General features: G+C 39.7%; 1 protein-coding gene across 2 annotated transcripts in view; it reads left to right on the forward strand.

Moving 5' to 3' along the window:
• Positions 1-22,846, forward strand: part of LOC308661367 (stonin-2-like) — a 46,141-nt gene extending 23,295 nt beyond the window's left edge. Inside the window, exons 2-4 of one of the 2 annotated variants that reach the window (XM_081316288.1) lie at positions 4,982-6,844; positions 12,314-12,516; positions 18,078-22,846. In XM_081316288.1, coding sequence (XP_081172414.1) covers positions 5,020-6,844; positions 12,314-12,516; positions 18,078-18,161 — 2,112 coding nt within the window. In that variant the 5' untranslated portion in view covers positions 4,982-5,019 and the 3' untranslated portion in view covers positions 18,162-22,846. Of the gene's footprint in view, positions 1-4,981; positions 6,845-12,313; positions 12,517-14,434; positions 14,568-18,077 lie in introns of those variants that run through there. The other variant, XM_081316289.1, reaches the window with a different exon arrangement.
• The last annotated feature ends 1,410 nt before the right edge of the window (positions 22,847-24,256 follow it).

The following is a 24,256-nucleotide window of genomic DNA, read 5'->3' on the forward strand; positions in this document are numbered from 1 at the left end:
TCTTCTTGGAGACAGCAAGTCTGGCTAGTCAGTGACCGTTACACAGACACACCAATGGAGCAACCTTAAGCAGCATTCAAACAGACACGTGAAACAGTGCAAGTAAAATCCTAATACATTACATGAAGATTCATTTCATTTCTGATAGGGCAGGTTAATGAAAATAACAAAAGAAGATAAAGAATTATCCAAACTATCTATTTAATCTTACGGATAAGCTGTAGTCAGATGTTTATACACTCTCTCCTCATTTAGTGACTGCATTCCATTCCAGTATTTTGGTCACTAAGCAAAATAGTCATGAGGTGATCATGTGACTGAGAAAGACACTGCAAACATCACTGGTTGCTGTGCTCACATTCAGATCACGTGCCTGACTCTTTTTTTTCTTTTATCCCTTTGCAGGACAGAGATTGCTTAAACAAACTATCTCTTCCTGAACTTTAGGGAAGCAGGGCTTCCCTAAAAACTACTAACCGCTAGTTAACAAGCTCAACTCTGTGACCTTAATTGCTTGACTAGAAACCTCCTGCTGGCTGCACAGCTGCCTGAAACTTACCAGACCTTAATCAGTTTCACATTGAAGGCTTTCATTGTTAGGTGCAAGAAATTTGGTGAGAAATGTGCCCATTGGTCAGAAAATTGCTCTTTTTAATTACTGTTTATTACTCTCATACATGTGAATTGTCACTAAATGAGGTAGTTACTAAACAAGGAGTGGCTGTATTTCTTTTATGTGGATTTAATTAGCTGATAATACTCTAAAGCAAGGGTATCAAACTGCCAGTCCACGGGCCGGATGTGTCATGCTGAAATAGCGTCCACCCCAGCTCCGGCAGTGGGGAAAAAGTTGCAATATGTCTAAAGGAAAAATAGTCTGGTTGAGGTTTCACAATCATAACGCAAGGGAATGGATACATATGTAACTGAAATGCACAGATTTCTAGGAATCCAACATTCCCTGTTAATGTTAATGTATTTGACCATATAATGATCTTTTCTATGACAAAAAAAAATGTTCATGCAGTAAATATACTGAATTTTCATATTAAAGATGATATATATTTTTTTAAAATTCCATTTATATCCCACCCTTCTCCGAAGACTCAGGGCGGCTTACAAGCTTAGCAGTAGCCTTCATTCTATGTATATGCCTGCTTATTAGGGCTTTCACACACACCCCAAGCGGCATTATTACAAAGTCAGCTTATTGCCCCCAACAATCTGGGTCCTCATTTTACCTACCTCGGAAGGATGGAAGGCTGAGTCAACCTTGAGCCTGGTGGGACTCGAACCTGCACTAATTGCAGGCAGCTGGTGTTACTTAAGGAGGCATTAGCCCACTGCTCCACCAAGGCTCTTGTAATATTAACAATATTAAAATATTTTAATAATCTGAAAACCAATAATATTTTTGTAATACAGTTTAGCTTTATGGCACCATCTTCTGGTCACTCTATTAAATTAGTTTGATTTAACAAAAGCCACGGTTGACCACATGGTTCAAAATTCACATGCAGCTACTAGTTACTCTTTTCTTACTTGCTGTTTATTTTATTTAGAATTATTTTCTGACTCCCCTTCAGAGAACGGTAGATGTTCAATATTATACAGTAGTTACACTGTTGATCAGTAATCCAGTTCTTAAACTAAGGTTTTTACAGTAAAGAAGAATTTACTGTCATTTATTCTGGAAAATCCAGTATTAAAATCTTTCATGAAGTATTGGGATAAGGATAAAAATCATTCGCCTTCATGGTACCATGAATGTTATTTTTGAGAGAGTAAACCCTATGCTACTTAGTTGTTCTGTACCAGCCTGCTACCGGCCCTGCAGAAAAGGCAACCCCTTTACAAACGGCAAGAGGCTGGAATTACGTCTGCCAAATTTATTACTACAAAAATAAACAAGACACGAACCAAGATACAGGAGCTTTGAAACACTATCCGAGTGGTTGCTTTCAGCAAACCAGCCCTCCCCACACATTCCCCTTATAAAGAGTTCAGGGCGTGGCTTCTCTCTGCCTCCTTCCGAGAAGCCCCATTGCCTTCCTCTGTTTACTCCTACTTGACTGCCTCCTGCGTCGGGCGTCCTTGAACAATGCCAGCTGTGGGTCATCTTCATCCACACTGTCAGGCGCACACAGCTGGGTCTCCATGGTGACCAAGTGGGAGGGGCCTGCCTGAGGGCTATCATCAGCAAGATCTTCAACCCCCTCAGCAAGGTCTTCAACACCCCCCTCCTCCTCTGAGTCGTCCGACCCAACTGCCGAACCCACAGGCTGACCCTGAATCACAACATTAGTCTAATTTAGGACATAGAATAACAGAGTTGGAAAGGACCTTGGAGGTCTTCTACTGCAACCTCCTGTTTGAGCAGGAGACCTTAGACCCGTGGTGGCAAACCTATGGCACGTGTGCGACAAGTGGCATGCAGAGCCCGCTCTGTGGGCACGCATGCCATCGCCCCAGTCCTAGGCCTTCAGCGGGTTTTATAAAACATTTTAGCTTTATGCCTCCCCACTGTATGCAAAAAAAAAAGGTTCAATCAATCAATCAATTTCAACTTCTCGCGGGGGGAAAAAAAGATCTCACAAAGTTGGAATTGATTGAACTTTTTAGTCCCACCCAGTCTGCTGCAGCCATGCCCACCCAATGGGCCACGCCCACCCAATGGGCCACGCCCACCCAATGGGCCACACCCACCCAGCACCTGACGATACATAAGTGGTGTTTTGGGTTGCAGTTCGGGCACTCGGTCTCTAGAAGGTTTGCCATCACTGCCCTAGACCGTTTCAGACAGATGGCTGTCCAGTCTCTTCTTAAAAGCCACCAGTAATGGAGCACCCATAATTTCTGAAGGCAGGTCGTTCCGCTGGTTTTGTAGGATCATTTCTTAGTTTTGAAGAATTTTGAGTTTTGTCTAGGACAGACATGTCAAACACAAGGCCTGGGGGCCGGATCCGGCCCGCGAAGTGGTTTCATGTGGCCCGTGAAGCCATCCTGGAAACAGTGAGGGAACGGCCCCCACTGCCTTGGCCCTGGCCCAGAGACCCTCCTCCTGCCAGAGACCCTCAGATCTGTCCCACTCCTGCCCAGGCTCCCATAGGCACCCTTGATGCAAATGATGTAGAGCTGGCCACGCCCACCCAGCAGACCATACGCACTCTAGCCACGCCCACCCAGTAGGGCACGCCCACCCAGGCCATACCCACCCGGCCCCCTGAGGGCAACTTCAATGCTGATGCGGCCCTCAATGAAATTGAGTTTGACACCCCTGGTCTAGGAATATAAAAAGAATCTTACCTGCAATATGTCACATGACGTGAACGAGTTTGACACCCATGCTCTAGCTCACAGGTCGGCAACCTGCGGCTCCGGAGCCGCATGCGGCTCTTTGAGCCGTCTCTTGCGGCTCCCAGCCGCCCGGTGCGCGCGCACCTCTTCCAACGGGCAGTGGTGCGCGCGCACCTCTCCAAATGGAGAGTGGCACCGCCCGTTTGGAGAGGTGCACGCGCACCTCCCCGAATGGGCGGAGGTGCGCGCGCACCTCCCCAAACCTTTGGAGAGGTGCGCGCGTACCTCCGCGCGAATGGGCAGCGGTGCCGCTCTTTCAGGAAGCCCGCCGCGGCCCGTCTGTCAAGCTGCCGAAAGCGGCAGCTTAGCAGACGGGCCGCGGCAGCTTCCGCAAAGAGCGGCGCCCCTGCCCATTCCGAGAGGTGCGCGCGCACCTCTCCGAACGACCGGAGGTGCGCGCGCACCTCCCCAAACCTTTGGGGAGGTGCGCGCGTACCTCCGCGCGAACGGGCAGCGGTGCCGCTCTTTCAGGAAGCTGCCGCTTTCGGCAGCTTCCTGAAAGAGCGGCGCCGCTGCCCCTTCGCACGGAGGTACGCGCGCACCTCCCCAAAGGTTTGGGGAGGTGCGCGCGCACCTCCGGTCGTTCGGAGAGGTGCGCGCGCACCTCTCGGAATGGGCAGGGGCGCCGCTCTTTGCGGAAGCTGCCGCGGCCCGTCTGCTAAGCTGCCGCTTTCGGCAGCTTCACAGACGGGCCGCGGCAGGCTTCCTGAAAGAGCGGCACCGCTGCCCATTCGCGCGGAGGTACGCGCGCACCTCCGGTCGTTCGGAGAGGTGCGCGCGCACCTCTCGGAATGGGCAGGGGCGCCGCTCTTTGAGGAAGCTGCCACGGCCCGTCTGCAAAGCTGCCGAAAGCGGCAGCTTTGCAGACGGGCCGTCGCCATCGGGCAACCGGGAACCGGTTCCATCTCATTTTTAAAAAAATGGCAGCCGCGTGCGTCCGCGCATGCGCAAAAAACCTTTTTGCGCATGCGCGTGCATGGACACACGCACGCGGCTCCCTCTTTTTTTAATTTGTGATGGAACCGGTTCCCAGTGGCTCTTTTTCTTTTTTAGGTTGCCGACCCCTGCTCTAGCTCTTACATTGTCTTTATAAGAAACAGCACCCTGTTTTTCCACTACCCAACTATTTTCCCATCCTAAAACTGATTTTTGACATTGCAATAAGTATGCAGTCCTGCACATATGACAATATGAAATGTTATCTTTCATAAAATATCTGATCTATTTTAAACATACATAAGAAGTAGAACCATCTCACAAGGAGAAAAAGCCTTATACAATGGTCATCCATAAACCTCTCTGCTCTTATTTTCTATAAAAGAAATATAATATCTGCTCATATTTAATAGATATTTATAGATTCTCCTAGTCTGCTTAAAGATATTTAATCAGTTTAAGAAAGGTGATTTTGAGAAATGTAGTTTTATTTCTGCTAAGATTTTATTAATGGTTCTATATAAATAAGATAAAAGGGACCATTAATATAACTTGTTCCTCACACAGAAAACCTTGTGAGCCTACTGGAATATCTTGATTCCTTCATTACTATGTAATCAATATGTGTATGATTAAAAAATATATCAGTCATTACGTAGTAATAATATTCTTTTTTTCTTTCTGTCAGACAATTCTTCATCTCTTCTTGAAGATGAGGAGCTAGGTATGGAGGCCACCAGCTGGCAGCTGAACAACACATCCATTAATGGCCATGTTGAAAGTGCAACCACAGCCCGTTTCCCCAGCTGGGTGACTTTTGATGACAATGAAGTTAGTTCTATTTCTCCAATAACTATATCTCCTGTGAGACAAGACTCCTCATCATTATCAGAAGGAGCAACAACTGCAACCACACAGGTCATAGACGTGAACACTAGTACCCCTTTATCCTTTAAAAAAAGGGAGCGTCCCAGGAGCACCTTGGGTGATTTTTCTAAAGTTCAGAAGCTAGATCTTTCTTCCATCACCTTGGTGCCATCAGTTGGTGGAACACCCCCCTGGAGTGCTACTAATCCATTCCTTGATGTATCACTAAAGGATGTTCAACCTTCTCCTATCAATCCATTCAGTTCTTTCTTTGAGGAAAGGAATAGGCATTCCCAAGGCAACTCTGTCACTGGAAACACTAGTAAAAGCCAGAGAGATTCTCTTCTTATCCTTCATCAGGAACCTGATTCCATCAGCTTCAATGAGCCAAGTGCACACCTGAGACATAGAGATGCTATTGAGCAACTCAAGCAACTCCATATTGGTGATCCAGATCAGCAGGATGTTCTCAGTTTGCCAGATGATGACCCCACAATCTCCACTGAGCTCTATAATACTTTGTCCACTTTGGGACCACCTCATCAAAAAGATGGCTGGCCAATGATGCTGAGGATACCAGAAAAGAAGAATATAATGTCTTCTAGGCACTGGGGTCCAATATATGTCAAACTGAAAGATAGAAAATATTTACAGCTCTTCTATGAGAAGGGACTGGAAAAGCCTTTTAAGGAATTCAAGCTTGAAATAAATCATGAGGTTTCAGAACCCAAGCTTCAAAATTATGATGAAAATGGGAGGATACACAGTGTGAGAATAGACCGTGTCACTTACAAGGAAAAAAAGAAATACCAACCAAAGCCAGCTGTTTCTCACATAGCAGAAAAGGAACAGGTTATTAAGCTAGGCACTACCAATTATGATGATTTCCTTAGCTTTATCAGGGCTGTTCAGGATTCGTTGATGGATTTGCCTGCTTCCTCAACAGATTTAAGTACAGTAGGACTTAATTACCAAGAGGAGGAAATCACTGTTGATGTAAAGGATGAATTCTATGGAATTTTGGCCAAAGGAGACAACAGGATCTTGCAGCATAATGTATTGACACGAGTGCATGTGCTCAGTTTCCTTTCTGGACTGGCAGAGTGTAGGCTGGGCCTCAACGACATTCTTATTAAAGGGAATGAAATTGTTTTGCGGCAGGACATCATGCCCACCACCACTAGCAAGTGGATTCAACTGAATGATTGCCATTTCCATTCATGTGTGGATGAAGAGGCATTTGCCAGTGCCCGTGTCATTATGTTTAACCCTTTGGATGCTTGCCGATTTGAACTGATGCGCTTCAGGAGTGTGTTTTCTGAGAAGACCATGCCTTTTACTTTAAGGGTTACGGCTAGTGTCAATGGTGCTGAGGTGGAGCTTCAGAGCTGGCTAATGATGACACCAGGGTTCTCATCCAACAGAGATCCTCTAACTCAAGTCCCCTGTGAAAATGTGATGATTCGTTATCCTGTGCCACATAAGTGGGTGAAAAACTTCCGGAGAGACAGTGTCCTTGGGGAGAAGTCCTTGAAAGCAAAGGTGAACAAAACTGCTAACTTTGGATCCACCAGCGTGTCTGGTTCTGAGCCAGCAATGAGGGTAACGCTAGGAACTGCAAAATACGAGCATGCTTTCAATTCAATTGTGTGGAGGATAAATCGCCTGCCTGATAAAAATTCTGGTGGGTACTGCTGCATGAATTAGATTATCTTGTAAGAAAGGCACGTTAGCATAGTTCTCGGTATCCTGTCTGGAAGTTCAAATCAGCTCTTGTGTGAAATGAAGTTGTTCCATTTTCTGAAAGTATGACCATGTAGTATAACCTCAATAATTTTATCTGTGTAGTTCCTCAGCTTTCTTCCAAAAAGTATGCTTTGGAGTGGTGGATAAGGGTTATACTGTATGTAGCTTCTCACTGGAATTCTTAAAATGGCTACATTGTCAAGCATCTGATCATGTAGTAGATTCCTTGCCCAACTGCCAGATAGTTTTCAACTTCCACAAGGATAATACCAGGAAAAAAATAATGAGGGATCAGGTAATGTATAGATGCAAATTTTTTTGTTGTAGAATCAAGGGAAAATCGAATACAAAGCTTTCCCCCCTCCCCGCATTCTGTTTCAACCACTAAGCAGGACTCCTTCAGAATTTTATTTCTCATGGCAAATCTCACAAGACTTATTGGCGGTACAAAAAGGAGAAGCTCCAAGGCATTGAGCCTTCTGAAGATGTAGTTGATGATCTGCCAGCAAAACTAGTACTTTCTGAATTAAAACTTCAATGAAAGGAATCAGCTGGCCTTTCTCACATGTAAAGTAGTTCAGCATGTGTGAGATTCCAGAGTTGTTCCTTTTTTCTGAATCTTTAGAAAATCAATTATTTCCCACCTAAAATTCCACCTAGTATACTCTGTTCTCAGCTGGAACTGAGGAACAGAACTCCTGGATTTTTTAGTACTAACAGAATTTTTCATTGGTTTAACTCTTCTCTAACCTTGGGAACAGCTACCACATCTTTTTCAACACTTTGGCTTCATTAGAGGAATTTCAGAGAGTGGTGATAACTGCCTGACTACATTACAGCACCATCTTGTCTGGACATGCCTGATCTCCTGGCATGTTACAAGCAAGGCTCTGTTGAGAGCAGAGACGGTTCCTCTCTGTTCCATCGGCTTTGTTGCTGTAATGTACAAAAAGATTAGCTTGTTTGTCCCAGGCAATTGAGTGTTTAGCATGTTTTTCAGTTGAAGGCACATGACCATCTTCTGTAAAATTGGACAGTGAACAGGAAATTTATTAAATAGATTATAAATTTATAAGCCTCCCAGAGTCACCTTGTAGGGGAGATGAGTGGCATAGAAATTTAATAAATAATTAAAAACATCGCTAGCCCATTGTTGACAGTGAATTACAGCTAACTCTAATTAACAGATTAAAAACCATTTACGGAATGATTTTTCTCATACTGGAAAGCATTCCTGTCTGCATCAGACAAGAAACACATATAAAGGGATAATCAAATGAATAGCAGCAGAGGTATCAGGTAATAGAGGAGTGGTATAAAAAGGGAAGACAAAATCATGTTCCAAAATTGACACATTCTGAGAAAGTTTGTCAAAACAGTACTAGCTGTGCTAAACAGTATTTCATGAAACTGAAAGTTTTTGAAATGCATCTAGTTAAGATCTCAGAGATTGAAAAGGGTTGATCAGGCATGTTTGAACATAGAATTTGAGTGCCTTTATTCTGCATGGTTATCTGTCCCAATTGCAGAAATCTTTTGAAGTCCAATCATTTATCTTGTACTTTATATAATCAAAAGTCTTAAGAAAAATAAAAAATGAATACTAAATTAATTAATTACTTGCTTACATATTTATAATATTACTTATCTCTGTCCAGAGGCTGGGTAACTCCACCAACTTACAGACTGGATTCTCATAGGATTCTAAACAAATAAAACCAAAGATCCAATGAAAGTAGTCACAATATAATCCTTTGCATGAAATACTGTAGAACTGTTGCATGTAAATGATTGGACCATTTAATCAAAGGATGTTCATATAACCTTGGCATAATTAAATTTTACTTCTAAAGTGGGCCATGGTAAACTGATTTTGTGATGCATGGGGAAAAAATGTTGTCCATTCTGGATACAAGGCAAGTGCACAGCTGTCTTTTGTTGTGTTTGAGAAGCAGCTGTTATGATGTCATATCTCTGAACTTTTTTAAAAAAAAGTTATGATGGGCCAATTTGAAGTTGTAAGATCAAAACAGCTAAGCTGAATTCCCCTGAAAAAGATTGCTTTTTGCAGTATTGTTCCAACAGCAGCTTGGTAACTTCTGATGTGTGCTTCTCCATAAACAACTTATTGATGCTGGCTGATAAATAATGGGCCTTGTTTATAGGCTGTGAGAAGTCTCTGTTCCAACTGCGTATGATTCACTGCTTCAGGACAAAAGGATGTTTTTAGTTAGCCAGCATCAGGCAGAATAAAGAATGTTGAGAAAATATTGATTCATTGAATGTTTTTCTGCCTAGCCTGAAAACAGGCCAGCATATATTGAATAAGAAAAGACTTAAAGTACAGCTTTGGAGTTGTACACTGTAGAAAACCAGCATTTAATCAAACATCCCTTTCTCAATGTGTACTGTATGAAAATTGTTGCAGTTTTAAAATAAATCCCCTGTAAAATATTGTATAGATTATACACACACCACCAGCAAATAGACTTTATTTTTGTGTCACACTGACTTTCAGTATCTTTGCTTTGGAGCTTTGTGCATTGCATGCACTTAGCCAGAATGGCTTGTAATTATGATTTATGATACAGTATGTTTTGAAGTTCAAGACAATTGTAACCTTTTCATAGATAAACAAACCATGGGATTTGGTGCAGTTTTCAATCTCAGTTGCAGAAAAAAGACAGAAAAAGACACTCTTAAATTAGGCAACTTCCCCCAAGTAATGTCCCAAATGGAGTGAACAATTTTGATTCCATATTGCAAGTGTCCTCCAGAACACTGGATACCTGCTCCTCAAACATTCTTCATTGCTCCTATAGATGATAGTGAGACTGGCAATGTCTACTATGATAAAAAAAATATCTTGATTCTGCTTCTAAAGCAGAAATTAGCAATCTTTTTTTGCTGAGTGCTTCATGGCAATCTGACACTGCATACCACTCATCGGTTGGCTGAAGCAAGTTGTGAGCAGGTCAAAAGCCAAAAACAACTAGGATTTGTCGTTTTTTTCATTCTGTCAGCTTCCTTGTGCTTTATTCTTTCTTCCCTTTTGATACTCTCATATGTCTCTTTCTATCCAGAAAACTGCTGATGAACAGACTGATGGTTCATCCAAAAGTCTGAATTGATTGCTGACATAGAACTTTCAATATTACAAAAGGGCCACACTACAGCCCTTCCATATTTTAAGCAAACATCTACATGATCTATACCAGGGGTGTCAAACTGCTGGCCCATGGGCCGGATGCGTCAGGGTGAAACCGTGACCACCCCATTGCCGGCAATGGAAAAAAAGTCACGATATGTTGCAACATGTCACGTGACGTTGCAAGTTTTACACCCCTGATCTATACTAAGAAATACCAAAATGTCAAAGAATAAAAATAAAGCTTCCACCTACATATAATAATAATGTTGGACTGGACTTTGGAGGTCATCTAGTCCAACTGCCTGCTCAGGCAGGAAACCCTATACCATTACAGACAAATGGCTGTCCAGTCTCTTCTTAAAAACTTCCAGTGTTGGAACATTCACCACCTCTGGAGGCAGGTTGTTCCACTGGTTAATTGTTCTAACTGTCAGGAAGTTTCTCCTTAGGTCTAGGTTGCTTCTCCTTGATTATATACATTAGCTTAATATATACATTAGCTTAATATATACATTAGCTTAATATATACATTAGCTATCATAATTAGGTTCAGCTTGGTGGTATTCATCATTACATTGTTGTCTTACATGAAAGGCAAAATAATGTATTTATAAACCATGCTTTATATCCATGAGAATACTAAAAAAATGATCTTGATATATAGCATCTGTACCATTTTTGTCTCTCTAGTGTGCAACAGCAATCGGGGCAAAGCTGAAAAGTTTTTACATAGTAATAACATGGGGTTATTCCTATATCACAGACAGAGAGATTGGTGCTCAGATTATGATTGCACAAGATCATTTGGAATATACTGTACATGCCTTGGCAAGATTTGAATGAGAGACTTCCAAATACAGAGCTCACATATTTAAGCAGAAAGTTACATTAGTTTTAGTATATCTGAGGTTCCTGCCATCAATGATTCATATGACATTGCAAGAGGGCAAACTTAGATACAGGTGGTATTTGGGACAAATGGTTGCTCAACCATGTTCCATATTATTTATTCATTGTTATTTAATCCAGTGTATCACAACTTTGCTTTAGAACGGATATTTTTGCAGCTTAATTATATGTTTATAAAATTACATGAGTAAACTGTTCCAAATGGGAGCAAATTATGTATGCATCTGGAGCTTCACAGCAAGAAGAGCAGCTGATGAAAACATTTAGTAAAAAAAAGAGGGGGAGGGGGAAACAGGTAGGAAATAAGTCAAGTAAATGTATTTTCATCTTTTTAGGCTTTTGTTAAAATATATCTTCAATATCTTATGAACAAGTATATCTAATAAGTCATAACTTTTGTTTTCACCTTACACAAGTGTATATCAAAGATTTGCTTTGCAGCCCTAGAAAAAATTAAATGATGTATTTGTTCCTGATTTTTTCACATGAAGACAGTACATGGTTCAAAATGATTATCAGTGATCATCAGCCAAGAGCAATGAATTGTGCCTATTTCTCTATATAATCATGCCTCAATCCCTATATTTTAAAAGAAACTGGGCTTTCCTTATTGCCTTTGGATTGGGCATTTTAGATTAGAATTTAGAATAGAGTAGAGTAAAGTAGAATAGAATAGAGCTGGAGGGGACCTTGGAGATCTTCTAGTCCAGCCCCCTCAGGAGAACCTATACCATTTCAGAGAAATGAAAATTTAAAAGACCATGTTTGTATGCATTGGATTACTCTTTTCTAAATTAACCTGTAGAACTGTTAATAGCATGCATCATCCTTAACTACTATTGTATATGATGATGTGATAATTCTGCATGAAAGAAGAGACAACCAAGCTTTAGCCAGCATTAGCTAACAGTTTTTTCAAGCATTTTTTCTAGATTCATTGTGATGTATTTGCAAGGAATGCCAGAAGGACTCCTTGAGAGTTGTGTAGCAATATTCTAAAACGTGTGGGCAGTGTGGCTTTCCAGCTCCCTTCAGTTAACTAATTTTGCCTGTGATGATGAATTGTATGGATTATTGGAGCCGTCATTGTTTAGACAGGTTCTAGAATTAGAGTATGTGGTACCAGCAATATTCTAGCGAAGCTTTATTTAATGCCTGTGTGTCTTTATCAAGTTTGATTAAAAAAAAATAAGTTGTCAGAACTTATGTCAGAAATGCTGACATCACAATTCTAACATAACCATTTGAATAATTCAGTGACTTTATTTTGGTGTTTTTCATCCTTTTTCTTCTAAGATTCCACGCTGGTGTTCTCAGTTGCCATATTCTTTTATTATTATTTTTTAGCTGCAGGTCATCCTCATTGCTTCTTTTGCCACCTGGAACTTGGTTCAGATCGGGAAGTGCCTTCTCATTTTGTCCGCTATGTGGATGTAGATTTTGATATGCCAGCCAGTTCAGCATCCAAGGCTGCTGTTCGGTCCATCTCTGTGGAGGGCAAGACTGATGTGAGGAAATGGGTGAATTATGCAGCACATTACAGTTATAAGGTATGGATGAATAACTGATAACCACCCATTCACCCACACACCCACATCCACACTTTGGGTTGTTGTTTATTCAAAGTTGGAGTGGCTTACAGGAGCTTCTGGATGTGTCTCTTTTTGCATTCAGATAACTTTTGATAGCATGCCTTCTACAGAATCACTAATGTATGAATAGTCAGATCTTCTGTGCTATCTGATGCACGTTGCCTGCAGTAATTCAATGGATTAAAGCAATCTCCAGCTTTTTGGCAGAATATATGTTGCATGGAAAAGCCCCAGGCTCAGAACCTGACATCTCAAATTAAATGATCTCATATAATAAAAATCAGAAGGATATTTTTTTTTCCTGAGCCACAGAAGAATCAATTTTAATTACAATGGTACAACGGTCTGTGCATTACTTAGCTTTTCAAGGTGGTCTTTTAAATGATCATAGAATGAAAAGGAAATTTAGGAGGCCTGTTGTTCATCCCATCTGTCAGAAAAGAATTATTCACTCCTATGAGTTATAACACCCTATGCAGAGCCACATTTGGAGACATGTAGGCCTATAGCATTATTTGGGAAAGGCCCCGTTTTCCTGTCCAACTAAACATGACTCCTGCTGAACCCAACTTGCTTGTTTGGATTTGTTTTGGACTTGCCACAGTGTTTTTCATGTTCATGCTTGTTCTGATCATCCTTCTGCTTTATCTAATGTTCTCATTTTCCCCCCCTTCATAAACGTTCTTTAATATTTTTTTCAATTCTTCAAAATTTTCTAGAGTTATTTTTTTCTCAAAACACCTTGTCCTTCTTTCTAATTTATTTTCCTTTAAACTTCAGTTTTAAAGCTTGAAACTTTCTCCGAACTTACTGATTTCCTTTCCCCCTCCCTCAAACAATTAAGTCGCTCCTCTTTTTTTCTCCTCCTTGAATATTTTGCTAGCTCTTTTGTTGGTTTATAGGTAACTTAGAGTTCTAGTAGTTTAAAGCCCCTCCTTCTTTCCCCCAAGTCACTTCTTTTGTTTCTACCAGTTGTTTCTTTAAAGCATCTGGGCAGAGGGCAGTTGCTCACAGTAGGAAAATAGTACATCTCCTTGGCCCATACAATGCCAATCTTTTCTTGAGCTTCACCCTTCTCCTAATTGCCTCTGTGGGAACTCCCCTGTGGGTGAACACAGGAATCTTGCTGGCCTTCTCGCAGCCTTTCTATATTTTGCTCAGCTGTTTTCTAGCTCTTCCTTTCTCTTTCATAACAAAGGGTTTTAAAGTCAATTTTGTCTGGAATTCCTAGGCATTCAGTTTGTTAGTCGGCTGATTATAGCTTCTCAACACCAGTCTTGCCTAAATGCACTCATGTTTCCAACTGAAATCTCTCTCCTTCAGCTTGCCATTTTATCATCTTTCTTCTAGGAATGACTTTTAGGTCTTGAATTACTTAATTGCTGCCGGCTTTGTCACTTTTTCTCTCTTTTTTCTCTACAAATTTGCCACTGTGAAGTTCCAATGAACACCAGTCTCATCTCTGAGCAACGGCTCTCCTCGTCCAGCTATTTCTCAATTGTCCCTATTTAATACTATTCAGTTCTACTTCCCTATTTCCAGAAAAGTGCTCTACCTCAGGTCCTGCATTCCTGTGGGAGACACTAACCCGTGGCTTAATGGCCTTGACGAGAGGCAAGTAGATTTGCCATCTCATAGCCATAGCCTCAAATGGTTTTTTTAAAGATCTCTTGGTTTGGGGATATTACATCTTTCCCATTTGTAGAATGGTAGAATGGCTCACATTTATAGATTTGAAGAATGTTTACTTTCATCTCTCTTAGACAACCTTGGTATTGTCCCTTCTTTACTTTTTAAGTGTTTCACTATTTGACCTCTCTATGACCCTATGTTATATATGCTATATCATACCATACAATTTGATTTCTTTGTTTAGGTTACTGGCTCCTAGTTGCACATTCCCATGTCATGTTTCTTCATCACATAGCTCAAGTTCTGCACTTTGTTCCCCGGATCAGTTATAAGAAGTCTTCAAATCAAGGACCAACAATAGATACCACCAAAGAAGCTACTGTCCTACTGCCATGACTCCATATATTTCAGGTGTTTGTACACAAATTTTTCTCTGTAACATGAGTTGTTTTTTTCCCCCAACTACTGGATGGATTGTATTAAGTTACAACTTCAGTTGTTTACTTCACCAAATTGGCTTTGTATCTCTTTGTTTATCTGAACATTAAAGAGCACATTCCCTTCATGGTGGTAAAGAGCAGAACTGTTTTTTGAGACATTTCCCTTATGCATCCTTTGCCAATGTGTGTCCTCACCACATATAGTGGGGTAGCCCATCTCTAGGGCCTCTGTATCCTAGGTGCTTGGTTTCTTGTGACAGCAAAGAAACCCTCAAGGTTCTTGCAGTTTGGAAGGCACTGGAAGTGTTCCTGTGGCCACCCTGTCCATATAACATTGACCATCCTGCAATAATCTAATGCATAAACAAAAATGTAGCACAAAGTCTCTCCCTTTTTAAAATTGTCCATTAAAGTTCAGATGTGGTTTTTTTGCCAAAAAGAAAATACTTTTTATTAATTCATTTTCAGATTGATATACATACAGTACAAAATAGAAATGAGTAATGCACCATATACAAAAACAAGAAAGAAAAACGCTACAGAAGAAATTACCTAAAAAGAACAACAAAACATCCTGTAATTACAGTTACTGTACATCCCAAGTACATCAGCTGTTGCTAGTCTTCAAAAGGAAAAACTAAATTTTCAGTGTTAATCAAGCCTGACCAATCGGTTTTCCCAAAGGGAGAGGTAATGTGACAGTTTCTGATTAAACAAAAACGACAGAAAACAAAAACAACAACAAAAATCAAACAAGAACAGAAGCATTCTTTCAGTGCTGGAAAGGAGATAATATTAAGAAGATACTCCAGCTGGCTCTTCCCTAAATCCACAAGTTATAAGAGGGAGGGAAGGTAAAACACAAATGTAGCCTATTTCCTGACCTGGTCTACCTAGAAGTGTTCCTTCTGTGTTATGCCACCTGCCCAGTGGAATAACCTTCCTCTTGGAGTTCAAAAAGCTGTTACCCTCCATTATATTCACCATTATACTGTAGTTTCCACAGAGATATAATATTTGGAAGAATTCCCTTTTGCCTTTGGCCAATTTGTTATCCTTTAAATGAGTCTTGAAGATTTGGCTGTTTCCCCAGCCTCTAGATGAGCATGAGTCAGCTTGAAAAGGCTATATCCAGTATTGTGCTATGTCTGTTCCCCCTGGCTATGTTCATCTTTTATTTCTTTGTTGAGTTCATATCTTGGATTTTGTTTCCAATCTGCACCCTGCTGTGAGTTGGCTGTTCTTATAAATTTAAAGTATAAATAGGTAAAATAAATACATGTTGGCCTTTCTTTTATATTTGAAACTGCTAACTTTAGCTCTTTTTTCAATAAAAAGAGTCATCTTAGGGGGGTTTTCTCCCCTTTCCTCGGGCAGTGCTACTCTTTCTAGTCTGCTAATGAAGCTTTTTATGAGCCATCCGGCACATTTCCACTCAACATTCCTACCACTTTGGGCCTATAACCTTAGCCTTGTTCTTTCTGTATTTTGACATTTAACATTGAAATCCTTTCAGCTGTGTCTCCTGCCTCAGTTTACCTAGTCTGATGGAAGACACTCTGTGTGGTAGGCAAAGTGTCGGCTCATAGGCTGAAAGCCTGTGTGCTTTATATCCTTCTTTCTTTATTTTTATAGGAACAAAGTAGGATGACCAAATATTTCATTTCTTCCAAAATCAGCCAAAATTGTGGAAACCTTTTGGGAAAAGTGTATTTTTGAGGTTTGATGGCTAATAACACCACTTTTTTTTTAGAGTGGTATCATAAAATTATATATCAATGGAAAGATAATTTAATCAAGAATGTGATGCAACATAGTTTGTTCAATTATCTGTACTGCATTCTATGAAAAGTTATAGCCAAATAACCAGAAAAAGGAAGCACAACTTGCTTAAGTTGATATCAGGTAGCTGTCAGAATCCATTTATGTCACATTCATAAATGTATGTTTAAAATATTGTGCCTCCCCTTGGATTCTGCCATCTTCCGAGGGGGAAGGAGAAGAGGTGTATTCAGCCTGCCTGTAGGCTATCTTCAAAGATCAAGGAAAACCTTTTGAACTGGGGACAACAAGGGGGAGGGTTAGGGAAGAAGGGATCTGGGCTGTATCTCCATTTGAAACTGAAAGGAAGAAAGCAATAGCAATAAAAAGCATGAGAAGATTACCCTTTCCCACGGAAGGGCCTGACACCTAAGTTTAATTAATGTGAGTCTGACCAAATGGGGTTGAAGGGAGGGGGTTGAAACGGGAATCCTTTATATAGTATCAAAATGTAACACAATGCCAGATCCTGTCTTGTATTCCCACAATTGACTACACCTTAGTAAAATCTCCTTTTTGGACAAGCCTGGTTCCAAGAGTTCTTTATTTCCTAAGATGTGAATTGGGGTGGGTCCTGACAGTAGCTTTGCTTCATTTGATTGTAGCCAATGAGCATGAGTGTTTAGAGAGCCAATCAGGTGTCATCTTGTTTTAGCAATGAGCCAATCAGATCACAGTAGGATTCAGTTATTGATGTCATGTATTGAAGCTGAGAGGAGGACATTTGTCAGTGTGTTATGTGATAGCTATCAGGTTGGTTGGGTTTTTTCCCCCTTTCATTTAGTTGAGCTTGTAAAACGTAATAAAATTAAAGTAATGGTGCAAAGAGTTGACTGGTTGCCCAGAAGGCGATGTAAAATAGTATTATTAAGTGAACAAGGCTACAGTTATAAAGAAATTAGAAGAAAAAGTGGTGGAAACTTAACCAAAGGTGGCATTTCTACTGTACACTTTTCCCAAAAGGTTTCCACAATTTTGGCTACTACTGTACTGTTTGGAATCATATATTGCCTATTTTTCCCCACACCAAAACACCACTGGAAATATGGCACACTCTTTGAACATATATGGCACTTTCACTTTTTATCTGAATTAGACAGTACCATTTCACAAGAATCAATGTTTATTCCTGACCTTCTGAGGTCCAACCCAAAAGCTTGGTTCTCTTTCCACACCAGCTCCCAGAATTTATCTTAAAGAATAGTAGTAGCTATCAGACTTTGCCACAAGTTATCCAAATAGCAGGGCTTCCTTATAAGTATGCCGTATTCAGTATAATGTTTGCGTTCATCAATCTAATGGAGAGAAAGAAAAAGCACATTGTATATACCTGTTTTGTTTTTTTTGTTCCCCCACTTCCCCACTTATTATTTGGGGAATCCTCCCCTCTCAAATTTATATATCCACTAAATTTGGTGTTTGGTGTTCTTTTCCATCACTACTTCCCATGTTGGGAGGAATCTGCTTTTGCTGGAGTCAGTTCTGCATACCTGTCATCTGTGAATCAGAGGAGTACACTGCCCATTCTTGCTTTGGGACAAGTCATTCTTGAACGAAGCATACAAAACAAAAACTAGGTGGCCTTTTGCTGTTTTCCACACAACTTCCAGTTTGTTTTTCTTTCAGGTGGGAATAGAGAGGAAAAAAAGCTTGAATCCAGATAATTTGGGAGAAGACAGTGACAATGCCAAGGAATGTGCTGTGCAATGAAAGGAAGAAGTAGCTCTTTGAAAACAATAAAAGCAACAAGAATTGAAGAAAAGGAACACTGTGCCTCCCTTCTGTAGTCCGAAGAACCAAGAAGTATTTGGAGTGTCATTTCCCTCTCTGAACATACTTTTAAAAAAATTGGGGGGGCGGGATATGTTTGCTGAGTAGTTTGGGTAGAATTACACTAAGTATATAGGCTTGCACTGCATTCAAGCCTGTTTTCATCTGTTCCAATGTACTTTTTAAAGCAAAACTGTTAGGAATTGTTGTGCAGAGGTCTCCTTGTGCTAGCAAAGAGTTGCACAGACAAGGAAGGGTACTGAGAGCAGTAAGAGTCACATAGTAACCACAAGAGTACACTGAGTTGTGAAAGCAAAAAGTATTTTACTTTTGAGGTGGTGTAAAAAACAAAAAATGCACGGTCAAAAAGAAACAGTCCAGGTCATACACAATAGTAACAGTCCAAGGAGTATTCCAAATACAAAGTCTTCTTACCAGTCCAGAAGTCAATACACAGTTCAGGTTTATCACAGTAGTAAACCAACAGTACAGCAAAACAGTAATAGTAGAGAGAGCAGTAAATTCAGAGAGAGAAAGAAGCTACGTTCCTAGCTCCCTCTTATGGCCATGAGAACACTTACACACCCATTGGCCAATTAACATCTTAAAGTCACAACATCATAGTTTATATATTTTCAACCCAACTATGTAGGCTATCACCATATGCCTAACAAAAACAACTGTGTTTTGTCAGTTCCAGTTGTCAAAATTCTATTCATGTTAAGTATTTTCCAACTGTACACTTGACATTTCCTGACAACTGGTAATTCAGTCTTCAGTGGATTTTTTTCCAGGTGATAAGTATAGAAGAGACACCAGACTTTCTGTGTTTCTATCCTGCCTGTGGCTCTCAGCGACAAATTCTAAACAGCCTTTCCTCTCAGCTAGGTAGAGAGAACCACTGGGAACTCCAAATGAAAGACACATGATCTGAGTTTTCCTATATGCCATCTTTGAGGAAGAATGTTTAAATAATGTATACTTCCCTTGGTGAGTCTTTTATGCAATTTACTTAAATGCCAGAGTTATTCTTTAGACATGATTTAGTTATAGTTGCCAGTTAAAAGGTAGACTAGGTGACTTTTGGATCATTCTTTCCTGAGAAGATATTGAGGGAAAATAGATTTTATCTCAGTTAGATGTTTAGCTAGGCTGGTTACTATGTGTTCCCCAAATCACTACCATACTGCATACATTAATATGCCAAACTTTTAAGTTTTGATGGGGTTGGTAAAAAAATTGCTTAAGTTTTGTAAATGTTGATAATGCTACTTTCAAACTTTGTCTTAACACTACATTTTATTTCGGAGATACTTCAAAGAAATAATTTTCTGTGTTACTAAGCAATTAACATTATTACTTTATACAAGGTAGACATAATGGAAGTACAGGGAAGGTTGTTATGAATTCTTGTGTCCACATGATCGTTTTCATGGAGATGAAAACTTGACTTCTTGAAAAATCTCACCTCACAGTTGTTGTTTTTAAGAATCAAGTTTCTAGTTTACAGGTTTCTAGGAAAAGTCCTAAATATGTCTGGACATATCTTTGAAGAGCTTTCTCTGACTGCACATTGGGGCTTCAGTATTCTGCATATCCTTTTTAATCCCCCCATGGCCAAAAAGTAAAAGTTACCAATAGCTATAGGAGTTGTAGTCCAATATTTTGGGAAGACCACTAAGTTGGGGAGCTGTACATATCGATAATCACACTTTCTGTTAAGCAGAATTTGGAGTATTTTTGCATGGGTATTAATATGTTTGTATGTTGGGCAGCTTTACCTCTGAAAATGCCAGGCACAATTGCTGGCAAGACATTAGGAAATATGTTGTTTAGTTTAGTTACTCTACCCTGAAGCACAACATTGCTCAATAGATAGTGCCATGAAAGTCTACCCACAGAATCATGTCTAAAATATTCTGGTATTATAATAAATCCCAGCTTTAAATAAATTACTAGGGCTAGACTAAAGGTAAATCTCACATATTTTGTCTTATAGACCATATTATTCTGGAAAATGGGGCTTGATGCCTGTTCCCCTGGAATTTTGTAGTTATGATGAAATTACTGTCCAATCACTTGCATAAGGAGGGGAAGGTGTAATTTGTACTTACCTGTAGGCCAACAACAATTTCAGTAGAAGAGAATATGTGGTGCTCAGGGGTGAACTCGCTGCTCTCTGAGCTTGGTTGTTTTCTTACAGTTGTTTCATTACCCAACTAGATAATAACATCAGTGCAAATAAAGTAAGTGTGGGCTTTGCTATTTGTATACTGTTTATATACAGTAGCTTGCTCTGCCAGTTTTGGTGGTTTTCCATTGGTAGTTCTTAGAGTAGGGCATTGTTTTCCATTTGATTGTTTGCCTGGTGTTATTCCCTGCTTATTTGGCTGCTGGAGAGGATATATTCTGGTCTTTTTGTTTTCTTCTTAGGTTATTGTCTCTTTTGAATGGCATGTACATGTGATTTATCTCTGTATGTCTATTGATGGTGGATTTGTCTGATTGCCAAATGTGCAGGAAATATATCCAAATATAAATATTTTGGATTTAATTTTGTCCAAGATGCTCACCCAGTTGAAACTATGGTTGAGCCAGTCCAGGTGTTGTGTTGTGAGATTAAGGAGTTTTCATCATGTCTTCTGACTGTTAATTGGTGTTCATGGATGTGCTTTGTTAGTCTTTTGTTTGTCTGTCTTCCGTAATAACTGTTAGTCTTTACACCATAGACAGGCAATCCTCAACTTACAACAGTTCATTTAGTGACCAAAGTTATAACATCACTGGAAAAAGTGACTTATGATCATTTTTCATACATATGACTATTGCAGCATCCCCATGGTCATGTAATCAAAATTCAGACACTTGGCAACTGACTCACATTTATGACCTTTGCAGTATCCTGGGGTCATGTGATCCCCTTTTGCGACCTTCTGACAAGCAAAGTCAATGGGGAAGCCAAATTTACTTAACAACTGTGTTGCTAACTTAACAACTGCAGTGATTCACTTAAGAAATGTGGCAAGAAAAGTTGCAAAATGGGACAAAGCCCACTTAACAAATGTCTCATTTAGAAACAGAAATTTTGGGCTCAATTATGGTTGTAAGTCGAGGACTACCTGTATTATAGATGACTCCACAACATGCATCTATAGCGTACAGTGAATCTTCTATAACAGGGTAAGGAATGGAACAGCCGGTATGTATTCAATGGAAAGAATGCAAATCCCTAATCAACTTTCTTCCACTGCTTTGATTCAAGATCTAATTTTTCTGTAACGTATTTAACTTTTGTTCTTGATTTATATACCAGGCTATTTGGTCCTCGCTTTTGAGTTGTTTTCATCTGCCCTTTCTTTGCTATATCTTACTTTCTACTGACTGTGTGAGAAGTAATTCTCACGTCCCTTCCTTTGTAATGATATACCGGTATATTTTCTCATTTGGGTAAACTGTAGGACAAAAAGCCCATTGTTGTCCTTTACTCACTTCATATCATCTAGCACATCAAGAAGCACATCTGCCTATGTCTCCTAGCTGCATTGAGCTGAATATTGTTTACTGTACTTGGTTTGCACAGTTGCAAATCACAATATTTATAAAGTATTTAAATATTATGCAAGCTTGTCTGAACCAGCCCTTCATTTAAAATCTGCCTCAAAAATTGAGGAATGCCTTTTTCAATGAATACTGAAGCTATGAGGTTAAGTAGAACTCTTTAAGAATACTTATTTCACACACTCTGATATATGGGTGTGGTAGAATATTCAGGAAGCCTAATTAGATTTTACGTAATCTCAGAGAAAATTATTTGGGGAAGGGAAATGGACATGGGGAAGATTATTTCTATGTAATGTAGTACATGGCCCATTGGGGAGTTTAAAATGTAAATATGAGCATATTTTTTAAGGGCACCTAGAAGCTATTCTTCCCTTGGTGATCAAGTTTAAAGCAGTCAGTCCCTTTCAGGATATATCCATATGAAGAATGCACTAACAACAGTTAAGGTATAAGGGAATGTGTGATAATCAGCAAATAATAGAAACATCCTGTACTTAACAAGACTCAACCAGAGAGAGGGGATTGTAGAATTGAGGAGAAGCTAAGATTCCTGGCTGATATTTGGCCCCCACAAATGAACCATCACTGTTGATTAATAACACCTGCCTTATACAGATTCTACTTTTAATTGACTTATTGGTATGCAGTCCATTGTTCCGGTTTATTGCAGATTGTAACTTACCACCTAATTTAGGTCCTCTATATGGACAACATCTTTCTATGTTATTGGCAGATTTGTAATGGGAATCCCATTAATTTATTGTGAAAATGTTATCTAACATAAATCAACCCCAAAGCCCTTAAAGACATGAGAATAAATCAAAGGGCTTGTATTGCAATTATGTTGTTGTTCAGTGCCTCCATACAGATAAGTCATAACCTCTTGCACTAATGTATTGTTGTTTTTTTTACATATTTTGTAATAGGTTTCTACCTTTGATGTACTTTGAAAAAGTCTATACACTGGCTAATTCTTTGTAAAAAATATTGTGGCACTTCTCCACCCCATCAGAGAAATGTCATTTTTGAGTTTCGGAAGGACTGTTGAATAAATGCAAATGAAATTCCACATTCACAGCAGTCATGTCTTCATTTTTACATTGTTGTGTGTAGTATGAAAGGAGACTCACACGAATCTTGAGCAGCTGTGTTCTTTATTGGTTAACATTCACTCATATATGTATGTCTTAAACAATAGCTTTAGCAGTTAAACATTAACAGTTTACATGCCATCCCGAAATTGGTTGTTTTTCCTTATCTATTGCTTATCCCTTTCAATTAACACAAGGATTAATATATGTTCCAGTTTCCTGCATTCCATAAACTTATCTTTCTAATTTAAGATCTTGTTTTTCACATGTTATCTCAAGCGCACTCTGTACACTTCCTCTGTAGTCCTTGTCTGAGGTTTGCCATCCAAGACAGGAACATACAGAACGTGTACTTCAAGATGGACTCAGAAAACAAGCCTACAGTTGTTCATATTTTATGCAGTTCGAAAGGAAAAGATAATGCCATAACATAATGACTTCTTAAAACATGAATGGTTCAGTTTCAAGATGCACGTAAAAAGGTGACTACATGGGTGTAAATTTTGCAACATACATAAGTGTCTTATGTTTGCCTTGTTCTGGATGTTCTTTTAACTTTCCAGTCTAGTCTTTGGCCCTTGGATTTCCTGATGTCCTAAGTATGTCCAGGCCTACTTTGCAAAACATTACCATAAGGAATCCCAATGGAAATTATCCAATAATCTGTATAAAACAGAATGAAGTATACGTAAAGGCATTGATTTCATTTTCTTAATGATGTCATAATTTTTGCTATGCACCTTTATAATCTGATATAAAGCTGATGGGTCATTTAATCACAAAGTAACTTGATCTGATCATTTTTCAGTATATGGAGTACTAATATCTTATTAGGGGGAAATAAGGTAATTAATATCAGTCATCATTGATGCTATTCACTTGCCTTGCGTAGGTCCTGAAGGAAAAACACTATTGGCCCAAAACTCTTGCCCTCTTTACCATGGCAAAGTTGCTATTTGCACATATTCATTAGGCAAACTGTTATTTTTAGGTTACAGTTCTCACCACTTAAGTATTATGGACCTATTAGCAAAATATTAAGACTGCCTATACCTCTGATCCAGAGAAAGTATCTCAGGGAAGAAAGAACTTGGGAACTTCAAAAAGTCTTCAACTTTGGAATCTTCCTCACTTTTCTCCTACGTTCTTCTGCTCAGAATGCTGACTACTAATGCCAGGAAAGAGTGGTGCAATCCAACAATGCCAAATATAAGCTCTACATATACTACATTTTTTACTGGTCTACCTGTCCTTTTGCCCATGCCAAAGCAAAGCAAATTTCCTGTAAGAAACTTGAGGGCTGGATAAAAAACTTCCCTGGGCAGTATTTGCCTGTCCATCACAAGAGATTCCCTATGCTGGGTTTGGAGAGCTGTTGCCAGC

The sequence above is a fragment of the Vipera berus genome (assembly GCF_964194415.1).
Source record: "Vipera berus genome assembly, chromosome: 1".
Lineage (NCBI taxonomy): Eukaryota > Metazoa > Chordata > Lepidosauria > Squamata > Viperidae > Vipera > Vipera berus.